The sequence below is a fragment of the Rasamsonia byssochlamydoides genome (assembly GCF_041956645.1).
Source record: "Rasamsonia byssochlamydoides strain NRRL 3658 unplaced genomic scaffold VTN77scaffold_31, whole genome shotgun sequence".
Lineage (NCBI taxonomy): Eukaryota > Fungi > Ascomycota > Eurotiomycetes > Eurotiales > Trichocomaceae > Rasamsonia > Rasamsonia byssochlamydoides.
Genome location: NW_027192414.1, coordinates 115,528 through 126,230, shown reverse-complemented (window position 1 = coordinate 126,230; position 10,703 = coordinate 115,528). Strand labels below are relative to the sequence as shown.

The 10,703-nt window shown below is 48.7% G+C and overlaps 5 protein-coding genes across 5 annotated transcripts; 3 read left to right on the top strand and 2 right to left on the bottom strand.

Moving 5' to 3' along the window:
* Window positions 1-446: 446 nt before the first annotated feature.
* On the top strand, window positions 447-1,357 carry VTN77DRAFT_4525 (uncharacterized protein; the record flags this gene model as incomplete). Its single annotated transcript, XM_069420594.1, has 4 exons — window positions 447-655; window positions 732-1,025; window positions 1,123-1,161; window positions 1,234-1,357. 4 exons carry the CDS (start codon window positions 447-449, stop codon window positions 1,355-1,357), a joined length of 666 nt encoding a protein of 221 aa, XP_069277698.1.
* A 1,527-nt stretch (window positions 1,358-2,884) lies between these two features.
* VTN77DRAFT_4524 (uncharacterized protein) lies at window positions 2,885-3,343 on the top strand (the record flags this gene model as incomplete). Its single annotated transcript, XM_069420593.1, has 1 exon — window positions 2,885-3,343. The coding sequence occupies one exon, from the start codon at window positions 2,885-2,887 to the stop codon at window positions 3,341-3,343; it is 459 nt and encodes a 152-aa protein (XP_069277697.1).
* A 492-nt stretch (window positions 3,344-3,835) lies between these two features.
* Window positions 3,836-5,855, bottom strand: VTN77DRAFT_4523 (uncharacterized protein; the record flags this gene model as incomplete). Its single annotated transcript, XM_069420592.1, has 6 exons — window positions 3,836-4,179; window positions 4,298-4,971; window positions 5,020-5,053; window positions 5,103-5,247; window positions 5,305-5,562; window positions 5,634-5,855. 6 exons carry the CDS (start codon window positions 5,853-5,855, stop codon window positions 3,836-3,838), a joined length of 1,677 nt encoding a protein of 558 aa, XP_069277696.1.
* A 638-nt stretch (window positions 5,856-6,493) lies between these two features.
* On the bottom strand, window positions 6,494-7,848 carry VTN77DRAFT_4522 (uncharacterized protein; the record flags this gene model as incomplete). Its single annotated transcript, XM_069420591.1, has 4 exons — window positions 6,494-7,162; window positions 7,218-7,534; window positions 7,589-7,619; window positions 7,711-7,848. The coding sequence occupies 4 exons, from the start codon at window positions 7,846-7,848 to the stop codon at window positions 6,494-6,496; spliced, it is 1,155 nt and encodes a 384-aa protein (XP_069277695.1).
* Window positions 7,849-8,122: 274 nt separating this feature from the next.
* On the top strand, window positions 8,123-9,958 carry VTN77DRAFT_4521 (uncharacterized protein; the record flags this gene model as incomplete). Its single annotated transcript, XM_069420590.1, has 3 exons — window positions 8,123-8,240; window positions 8,488-8,705; window positions 8,756-9,958. 3 exons carry the CDS (start codon window positions 8,123-8,125, stop codon window positions 9,956-9,958), a joined length of 1,539 nt encoding a protein of 512 aa, XP_069277694.1.
* Window positions 9,959-10,703: the final 745 nt, after the last annotated feature.

Below are 10,703 nucleotides of genomic sequence, written 5' to 3'. Positions count from 1 at the left end.
AGTAACCTGAGTCACAAAAACGAGTGTGGTATGGTATGGCGTATTTTGCCAGTGTGATGCTAGCAGGTGAATATAAAATCTGATCAATCGAATTTCACTGTTGTATAACAAACACCAACTCATGACCATGAAACCGGAGACAGTCACTACTCGTATGTACTGTACAAGACCGAAAGATACAGTCATCGAGTCGAGTAAAGAGTCATATTTCAGACAGAGCACCAAAAAGTGGACTGCTGCCTTCTCTTCTCTACCATACAACTGTCGACAGGCTCTGTTCCTGCGTACATACATACTATACTGTATCAAATATCAAAACCAACAGGAGACAGACAAACTTCTATTGAAACCCTATCCTGGTATATCCTACCAAGGACCTTTGAAATTCCCAGCAGAGCAGTCAGTGTTCATATCATTCGAGATATCCTCCTTGGTTAAACAAAATGATGGTGTTCAGCGAGGGCACTGAGGTGTCGTTTGACAAACCCAGTCCATCAACCTGGGTATTGACGAAGATGTTGCACCACATGAACCCCCGACCCGTGTGGATCAAGGACCGTGGTTCAGTAGAGGAAGTCGACGAGGAGAGATTCGTGTTCCTCTGCTCGAATGTTGGTTCGCCGAGTCAGGAGGCAGTGATCAAAATCAAGACGGTGTACGGTTCGGTTCTGCTCAGTTCAAGGATTTTCTCAACGTTGCCTGCAGAGTAGATTCATTGACCAGAGTCACAGCACCGCTGAAAAGGGAGTGAGAGGTGAAATTTTCGGACCAGTCACGGATAAGGTGAACGAAAATATCTCGAAGGAGATCATCGCACTCGACGAGCTCACTGACAAGGGATGCAAATCAACTCCAAAGCTGATAAACTCGACGGCAGGCCGGGTGGGAAACCAGTTTGTTTGGTATATCCTTATGGAGAAGGCTCCAGGCGCTCCAGGCGCTCCTCCTGATGAAAATGATGCCTTCTGGCAAAGGAGCCGCGAGGAACGTGATGTCATCCGAAAGGCTTTTAAAGAAGCCTGGCTGTAAGACTTCCTGTCCTCTCCTTCATTGCAGGATATAGTCGAAAGTATGACGATCATATACCTGACACTGATGTGTGTTGGAAAATACTGATGCCAGCCGGCACAACCTCATCTGGGACAGTACCCAGAAGAGATGGTAAGTTCTTTCAATATATTCATCCCCCTTTGCATCTGAACAAGCGGCAGAGTCACTAACTGCTGTCCAAAGTTGGATTATTGACTGGGAGGCACCTGAACCTCCAAAGCCCGGTGCTAAGTGGGATGATGTCGAATACTTCAGGTGGAAATTGGTCAAAGGCGATCCTGAGCACAAGGACAAGTGGACATGGTAAGAGACCAAATGCCTCCGGGATCAACACCACAAACCTGGGACTGGCTCTAGAGGAGCATGTATGGCGTTGCTGTCTGTCAATCTCTTTCGGTAGACCTAGCATTGTCATGGGAATTGATTCGTCAATCAGAGACAGGATAGATAGATAGATAGATAGATAGACTGGCGAGGGGATAGAAACCTGATTAATTGAGATAAATTTTCCTTAGGTTGACAAGGCATAGGCCACCTCACCACGTAGAGTGTTCTGAGCATAAGCGCAAAGATATGAACGTCAGCAGATGGGATGCCTAGACACGGGCACTTTACAGCCCTAGCCCTGAGCCCTAAGCCCTGGTCTAAGCCTGAGATAGGTGACGGCCTGAACGATCAGAGCACCATCATACCTGAGCTGTTATGCTTTCTTTTTTCTTTCCTCTTTTTCGTTTTTCCTTTTTTTTTGTCATATAATGCTCAGTGAGGTGCTCACGCCTGGGGCTGACTATCTACCTATGTACAGTACATTACCCCAGATACAATACAACCCAGGAAGCCAAAGCCAATTAATCGTTTGCATAACATAGTCTCAGCCTTAAAATAATGGGAACTATTCATCCTAGCCATAAATATCATAAAAATAGTATGCAATCTCGGTGCCCACTGATATACTATTGTCCGAGTTTAATGTAGAATTATCTACAATCCTACGTCATTAAAACTCAGCAGCAGCAGCAGTGCATGGACGAGATATACAGATATATATATACAGGATAAACGAAAAAGGGAAAAAAAAATTCCGAACGATATAAAAAAGCTCACACCCTCGCTTCGAGGGTGCTACGAAAACCCCACTGCGCTTTTTGTTCTATGCGGGCAGGGTTTTACTCTGCAATCCCCGGCCTCGTCATCTGAGATATCAGCAGAATATCTCGACGAGGAGAGGGATCGAACTGGGGCCTGCCTGCGCCTGCAGACTAGTAGGCTAATCTCAAGACGTCTGTCTTGACGACTAGGTCACAGGCCCCAGTTTTGTTGTCAGGTGTCAATGTGAGAGTGGCATATATGGCACGCGTTTGTTTGTTTGTCTGTTTGTTTGTCTGCTTGCAAAGAAGGCAGGCAGACAGACAGGAGGCAAAGCAGCAGCAACTAGTTTAGTCACCAAATTTGTCAGAAAACATACCTAACCTAACTCACCTTCTCTTCTCCATTGGATGTTGGGTAGGGAGTTAGTTGCTTGATCTAGTCTTCAGCCTGGACACCAAAGTCAATCTATTAGGTATAATATAACTAGGCTGTAACAAGGTTGTTGGTGCCTGTTGACCTTTTCCATGAGGCATTCTTTTTTTTCCCTCTCCCCTCTTGTGTCCAGGACTTTATTTCAGTCTCTTCGTTATTTTCATCTTCAGAGATTAGTTAGTACCATACCATCTGTTCGACGAGGACGCTATATAGTACGGTGTACCTACAATCTCTATCCACGCTGACTGAAACTACCTAACCTATCTATATATCTTGATCTCGTCCGACCACTCACTCACTCGAACAAATTATGTATGGTGTATATTACGGAGTAGGATCCCAATGCGCCAACGAGATCGCCACATCCATCCCCGGCCAAGACAACACCAATTACTGCTCCATCTTCAACAGGAATGACACTGCAGGCCAGATAACCATGGCACCATGCTGCGCGCCCAACCCCGTACAGGTGTACGAGGGCTGTCTCGAATGGTGCGCGATCCCTAGCCGCTGGTTTCAACGTATCGACAATAGCAGCAGCAGCAGCAGCAGCGTAAAAACGAGAAGGAAAAGCCTGTTGTCCCTTTTTGGCGATTGTTTGACGACCGGGGGCGAAACAAGTGCCAGTGATTACGACGAGATTTTAGGGATAGACCTTGTGTACTGCAATTTCCCTGTTTATAGCAGCAATGCCAATGCTGCAGTGCAGGGAGTGGCCTTGCCTGGCAGCATCAAGATGGGTTTGTTGTGCCGTTTGTTGCTGTTTTGACCTGTCTATGGGTGTTGGTGTTGCGATAGGATATTGACACACATATGTCGTTGGAGATGTGTTCGACAGTGTCAGTGTCTGGGACCTTGGTAATTTGAATAAGGATGGAAAGGATTGTGCTATATAAAGGCTTGCTCTTGCTGGCAATCTTGATTCCGTTCCATCATACTGTGCCTTTGGGAGTCCTGGTTGGGCAGCCAATTTGATCACCCTTCCGCTTGAATGAGTATCGACATGTTCTCCAAAAAGAAAGTAAGACGAAATGAGCGATTGGTTCGATGGTTCTTTTTCACTTGCTCTCTATCTATCCTGCATCCATATCATGCAATATGACAAGAGAACGCACCCATATGATGCAATAGTATATCACAAGATCATCCAGCCATATCTGGCCACTCTCACGTGATCTTCACTGAACTTTTGTGTATCTAGCTAGAAAAGAAAAATAAAAATAAAAACAAATAAGTATAAACAAATCTAGAGAGAACATTTCTACCGACTGAGCTTCTGCTCACGAATGAAGAAGCTGCTAAACAGAGCAAAGAAAACGACTCCGATCATAAACGCGAAGCCCAAGTTGGTCGCCCAACCGTAGCAGCTTCGCACAATGTCGCGGGTTCGCGGATCCAGCGTCTTGATGAAATCGAGACTCTGCCGCACCCCCTGCACGATCCGGTCAATGTCTTTGCTGTCCCGCAAGGCGTATTGTAGCCGCTTCCGGAGGAGTTGCTGCACGACTGTGGCCGACAGAGACAAACCGATGACCGACCCGAGGGAGCGGAAGAGATACGAGCAGGCGGTCACGACGGCTTGGTCCTCGGGAGCGGCGTTGGAGACTGATATCGATGATTGAAATTAGTGACCTGCTTCTCCACCAAAAAAAAAAAAGAGGGGGGGGGGGGGGGGGGGAGGGATTTTTGGGGAAGAAAAGAAAAGAGAGAGAGAGAAACTCACTCAAGCCAATCAACGTGGTGGTCACCCCCATCCCGTTCCCAAAAGCGCTCATCACCGTTCCGATAAGGATCAGAGGCAGCGTGTTGACTATAGCTCCTGAGAAGAGGAAGATCGTCGTCAGACCCGCCGTCAAGAGGCCATAGGCAAACACCGTGATCCAATAATATTTCCCAGTCCACCGCATCAGGAACCCAGCAAACAACGAGCCAGACACGCCTGCGCAGACCTGCGGGATGAGACGGACGCCAGCACCAGTCGCCGAAACACCATCCACAGCCTGGAAGAATAACGGCAGAAAGAACAGACCAGCCAGCCAGCCTCCGAAGCTGAAGAAGTTGCACGCATAACACGCAAAGAGCGTGCGGTCGAAGATGATATGACCAGGAGCAAACGGCTCCGCAGCGACATAGATCTCAACCAGGATGAACGCAACAAACAACACCACTGAGATACTCAACGAGACGATGGTTATGGGAAGACTCCAGGAGACGTTGCTGCCTCGGTCCATACCGAGGAGAAAGCCCGACACGGCTGCGACTAGGATAATGGCACCCAGAAAGTCGATGCGGCGAAGCTTCGCGCGCCAGTCGCCTTTTTCCTTCGCAGGTACTTTCAACAACAGAGAAACGGAAATGAACGCCGCCATGCAGATAGGTACTTGTCCAATGAAGGCCCTATAGCGGTTAACACTGAGTGAAATATCAAATAAGTCCGGGACTTACCAACGCCAGCCAATGTAATCCGCTAGTATACCACCTACACATCGTTAACTAATAGCTCCTTGCAGAACTCGACAAGAACAAACCTAACGGTGCGCCAACGCCTGAACCAGTGGCGTATACAATGTTGACAAGACCCTGCCAGACGCCTCGATCTCGCAGGGGGACAAGATCACTCATCAGGATACTGACGACAGTCGTCATTCCCCCGCCCCCAATTCCTTGGAAGACCTAGACAAGATGCTTCAGCATGGCAGCCAATTGATCCCACGCGTTCTGTCCACATACTCGTGCAGCGATGAGCTGCTTGATATCCTGCGCGAGGCCGCAGAACAAGCAACCCGTTCCGAAGACGACATAGGCAAAGAGCAGACATATCTTCCGGCCAAAGATATCGCTCAATCGACCGTATAAGGGCTGGAACGAGGTCAAGGTAAGAAAGTACGAGGTCGTAATCCAGCTGGTGAGATTGAGGGCTTTCAGGTCGCTCCCGATTTTGCCATAGCTTGCTATGATAATGGTCTGGTCTGCGGCCGATAGAAAGATCTGAAAGCAAGCAACAAGATCAGTCTTCCAGTGGAACGTCTGCATCAAAATAAGGCGAGAGACGAACGTACCCCCATGGAGATGGCGGCAAAGATATACTTGAGTTGACCCTGTACTTTTGGAGCACCCTGGAACTGAGCTTCCCTCGCCGAATTGAGCTGGGACACTCCGTCTGGACCGTTCTCCGGTGAGCCAGAACTGAGAAGAGGCTCAGAGACGCGACCATTACCACTTGTCTGGTCACGCAGCAACGGTGTCGTCTCCGTCGGGTTGATCTCTGGAGACGGAGGCATCTTGAACCTCGAGAGGCGGGGCCAATTGTCTGTCCTAAAGCAGGTACATGCGTGACCTTCAATTGCTGGCTGCGGCCAGAGGAAAGTCGAGGATAGGAGAGATAAGTACTTTGACAGTGTACTAAGTAATCAATTTAGGTAAAGCCGATTGGCATCATTTAGCGCCAAAGCACGCAGCAGGAGCCCCGCAAGCGTATCGGAGCTTGGCCAAATCAGGCCATCGCGGGCGGGGAAGCACAGATAAGCGTTTTTGATAATCAGGTGATGCAAAATGCAAATATGCACATTATACCGTCGTCTCTTCCCTTTATTTTTCTTTATTTTATTTTGTCTTCTACTTCTTCCAACAGTAAACCCCGATTTAACGTTTTAGTCTTGCTGTTCTTTGATAGTAAGACTATAAAAGCATAATTTATAGGACGTCCATACCTCCTAAACAAGAACTGATCCTGTCAGGTTTCCATAATTGCATCGGTCATTCTAGTATATCGCTCGAGTCACATGGGGTATACAGATGTCATAGATGCCAGGAAGCAGCGTAATGAATAGAGACTATCTACCAAACGCTCAGATGCTGGAGAAATCTCAAACTTTGTTTTTTTGGACTCATCAAGTAATAATCATCGTCCATGAAGATATCACGCAGTCGTCTCTGGCTGCGCAGTTTCTGTCAATGGCATCGGAACGGGCCCTCCAGGGGAATCTGGCAGCCGGGCTGTCAGCACCTCGACGCCGTCCTCAGTCACCAGAAGCGTATGCTCGAACTGTGCTGACAGCGATCCATCCGCCGTCACACTGGTCCAATCGTCCGGCCATGTCTTATCCCGATGAGTGCCCAGGTTGATCATGGGCTCGATGGTGAAACACATGCCCGGCTTCGCTGTACCAACCGCCTTGTTCTTTGCGTAGTGGGGGATATTGGGCGCCGTGTGGAACAGCTGGTTGATGCCGTGCCCACAGTAGCTCTTGACGACGCTGCAGCCGCGGCTCTTGGCATGCTTCTCAATCACGTTGCCTGGTTCCCGGAAAAGCATGCCAGGTTTGACCAACGCGATCGCCTTGTCCAGACATTCCCGCGCCGTCTCGACAACCCGCACAGCGTCGGGATTGGCCCGAGCCTTATCACCCACGTAGTATGTCTCGTTCAGATCGCCATGGAAGCCGCCGTGATACAAGGTGACGTCGATGTTGATGATATCGCCGTCCTCGAGAGGCCGCTGGTCGGGGATGCCGTGGCAGATAGTTTCGTTGACCGAGGTACAAACGGATTTGGGGAAGTGAACGTAGTTGAGCGGGGAGGGGTACGACTTGATCCAGTCAGCAGGATGATAATACATGGTATCCAGAAAAGATGACACCCACATTTCGCTCTATGCAAGCTTTGTGTACGATCTCATCGATATAATCTGTCGTCACTCCGGGCTTGATTGCGCGGGCAGCAATATCCAGCACCTCTCGCGCAAGCCGGCAGACTTTCCTCATCCCCTCCTGTTCCTTCTCGTTGAGAATTGCGATGTTATGTCGGCCGACAAACTTCTGTTCCGATCGTGGGATGCCATCATGCGCATAGTCGGGATGGGGAATCGACGCCGGAACCGTTCTTCGCGGGGAGAGAGGGTAGACCGGCCTGAGCGAGCCGGTGAAGGGGTACGTTGGGAAAGGGTTGTAAAGGCCCGTTGCTGGATCCGGTTCAGAAACTACCTTTGGAGGAAAGAGATTGGTGAGGAAATTACTCTTGGTTTTGTGGACAGCCTTGTGCGTGCTCTATTCGACCGAGTCAGTCGGCATTCAGAGAAGAGGATTGACAAGGTGAGGGTGCAACGAGTGCACCTTATGGCAGCACCAGGAAGCCTACCCAGCTCCGCTTGAAGCATTCCTGCGAGCAGAAGAAGCTGTCAGTGCCCATCTTGAGGCAGGTTGGGCACTGCAGGTTCCCCGCATCGTTCTGGCAATCGACGCCCAGGCATTTCCGCGTTGCAGCTGCAGCTGCCATGTCAAGCAGATGTAATATAGTATAAATCAGCTGGTAAGAAATGAAATTGAAAAAAGGTATCCTCAAATCGAGCTGAAATATTTTTGGGTTTGCAGATGTGAGAAATCTTCTCCGAATCGGATTGGCGTCCCGTTCTTTTCGGTGGCGGCTAAGCGCGGATGCTCCCGATAGTGATCGACGCCGCTTAGCTTATCGATCCGGAAACATAAATTCCGCCGCAAGCACTCATCTCAACTGACTCATCACAATTGCTGACAGAAGAACAGTAGCCAACATGGCGGGCCCTTCCAAACAGAAAGTTGTCATAGTTGGCGCGGGGCCTGTGGGCTCTTTGGCCGCTCTCTATGCGGCTTCTCGTGGTGACGATGTCGAACTGTACGAACTACGCGGAGGTACGTCCGTGTGCATTGTCTGGAAATATATTTCACCATTTGTTCTGGTGTTCTTCAAGAAGGCTTTCTCTATGTTGTATCTCCCTCTTCTGTCTCTCTCGTTTTTTCTGGCCTTTCCTTGTTGAACTGGTATATGAAATCATGTCCTTTCAGACCAGAGACTATGATCTTCATTTCTGCATACCTGTATTTCTCGAGAAATCTATCATCTGTCTTGAGCTCAGGTATTCATTCTTCTGATTCGTAGATCTCCGTGACCCTTCAACCGTTCCGTTGAATTTCACGAAATCGATCAATCTCGCTCTCTCCGAACGCGGAATCACCGCCATGAAGCGATCAGAACACACGACACTGATTGATACAATCCTGCGTGATGCAATCCCGATGTATGGAAGAATGATCCACGGAAAGGATGCTTTGGGAACGCTATGGGAGGCGCCCCAGGCGTATGATGTCCACGGCAGGGTTGTGCTCGGTACTCACTATTCGGCTGTCATGATGCTGACTTGGACCAGGCCATCAATTCGGTGGATCGAGCAATATTGAATAACGCACTTCTCGACGAACTCGACAAGACGCCGAATGTGAAATTGTTCTTCAATCATAAGCTGACGGGGGCGGATTTTCGGGCCCGTAAGGCTTGGTTTGAACGTCGGGTACCGGAGGGAACAAACAATTCGTCGGAATCCAAGTCTTCTGAAAAACGTGCACCAGAGGTCGAAGTGCAGTTTGACTTTTTAATTGGTGCAGACGGGGCTCATTCGGCGTCCCGGTATCACATGATGAAGTACGCGCGAGTCGATTACCAACAGGAGTATATCGATACGCTGTGGTGTGAATTCCGAATTCCTCCCACTGACCAGGGCGACTTCCGGATCTCGCCCAACCATCTGCACATATGGCCTGGCAGGGAGTTCATGTTCATCGCCCTTCCATCTCCCGACAAGTCGTTTACCTGCACATTATTTGCGCCTGCGACGCACTACGCCAGGCTGGAGCAATCGCCCCAGCAGCTATTGGAGTTCTTCCAGACATACTTCCCAGGAGTTTGCCCCGAGCTCATCACACCTGAGGCCCTTCAGCAGCAATTTTCGCAAAACCCGCATCTCCCCTTGATCAGCATCAAATGCAAGCCGCATCACTACGGGTCGAGTGTGGTGATCATCGGCGACGCCGCCCACGCAGTGTTGCCCTTCTATGGCCAGGGTTTGAATGCGGGCATGGAGGATGTCCGAGTCCTTTTTGAGCTGCTCGACCAGCACGGGGTGTACGACCACCCTGACGATGTGGAGGCAAGAAAGTCTGCTCGCGCTGCCGCTTTCCAGGCATATACGGACCAGCGAGTCGCCGACGCGCACGCGATCAACGATCTGTCGAAGCGAAACTACCTCGAGATGCGCTGGGGCGTCAACTCGCGCCTGTACAAGATCCGTAAATTCATCGAGGAGACGCTAGACCGCTACGTTCCGCGGTTGGGCTGGCGGACTCAGTATTCGCGCGTCAGCTTCAGCAATATGCGGTACTCGGACGTGGTCCGCGCTGCGGAACGACAGGGCAGAATCCTCAGCCGGATCGTGACCACCGCATTAGCTTCTGTGTTGGTTGCAGCGGTCGGGCTGGGGGGAGTGCTGGTGTGGAAATTCCCCCGACAGTTCACGCCGCACCGGCTGCTGACTGATCTGTCGTTGAAGCAATTTTCCAGAACTGCCTATACATGATGACAAAGAAAAATAGACCATTGTACATATTATATGTAAAGACTTGATCACCAGCCTGCTACCTTTATTGAGCTATTATGGATGACACGTAAGAACTTAATAATGTTCTACGGTATCTCTACGTCAAAATTGGTATAATATATACTAAATAGCAATTGTTTAATGAAATTAAAAAATAGAAATAAAGTTAATTGGTTGACTATCTTCAGATAAAGAGATAGTAAATTTGTATACTAATTGTAACAAACCCAAATCCCATTAGCTAGTAGGTTTATCTAGAAGCTATGAGGCGGTTCAGAACGAAGAGACTAAGCTGGGGGAGAAAGAAGCTATCTACGAGGTCCAGCGAGATATCTCACGGATTCTGCCAGCAATATGCCTCACCGCCTAGTGCACCGCCTAGTTCGGACCGTCACACTAATAACTTCGACTAATGAGGACAAATTTCTAGTCAAGTATTATTAAAATAATAATAATAATAATAATGTGAATAAGTTCATCGTGAATACATTGGATTGTCGTAGATTTATAAAGACAATAACAATGATTGAGGAGTCATACCACAGACCTAACTCAAGTGAAGGCAATCTCCAAATATATATATATATATTGGGGGTTGACATATAACCCGTAGAGTTTTTAAAAACGCCTTGACTGTTTTATAAAAGGGAAACCATAAAAAGTTTTACATATATATATTTTGAAAGAAAAGTCATAGGAGTATCATCTAAATCTGCTGAGAAAT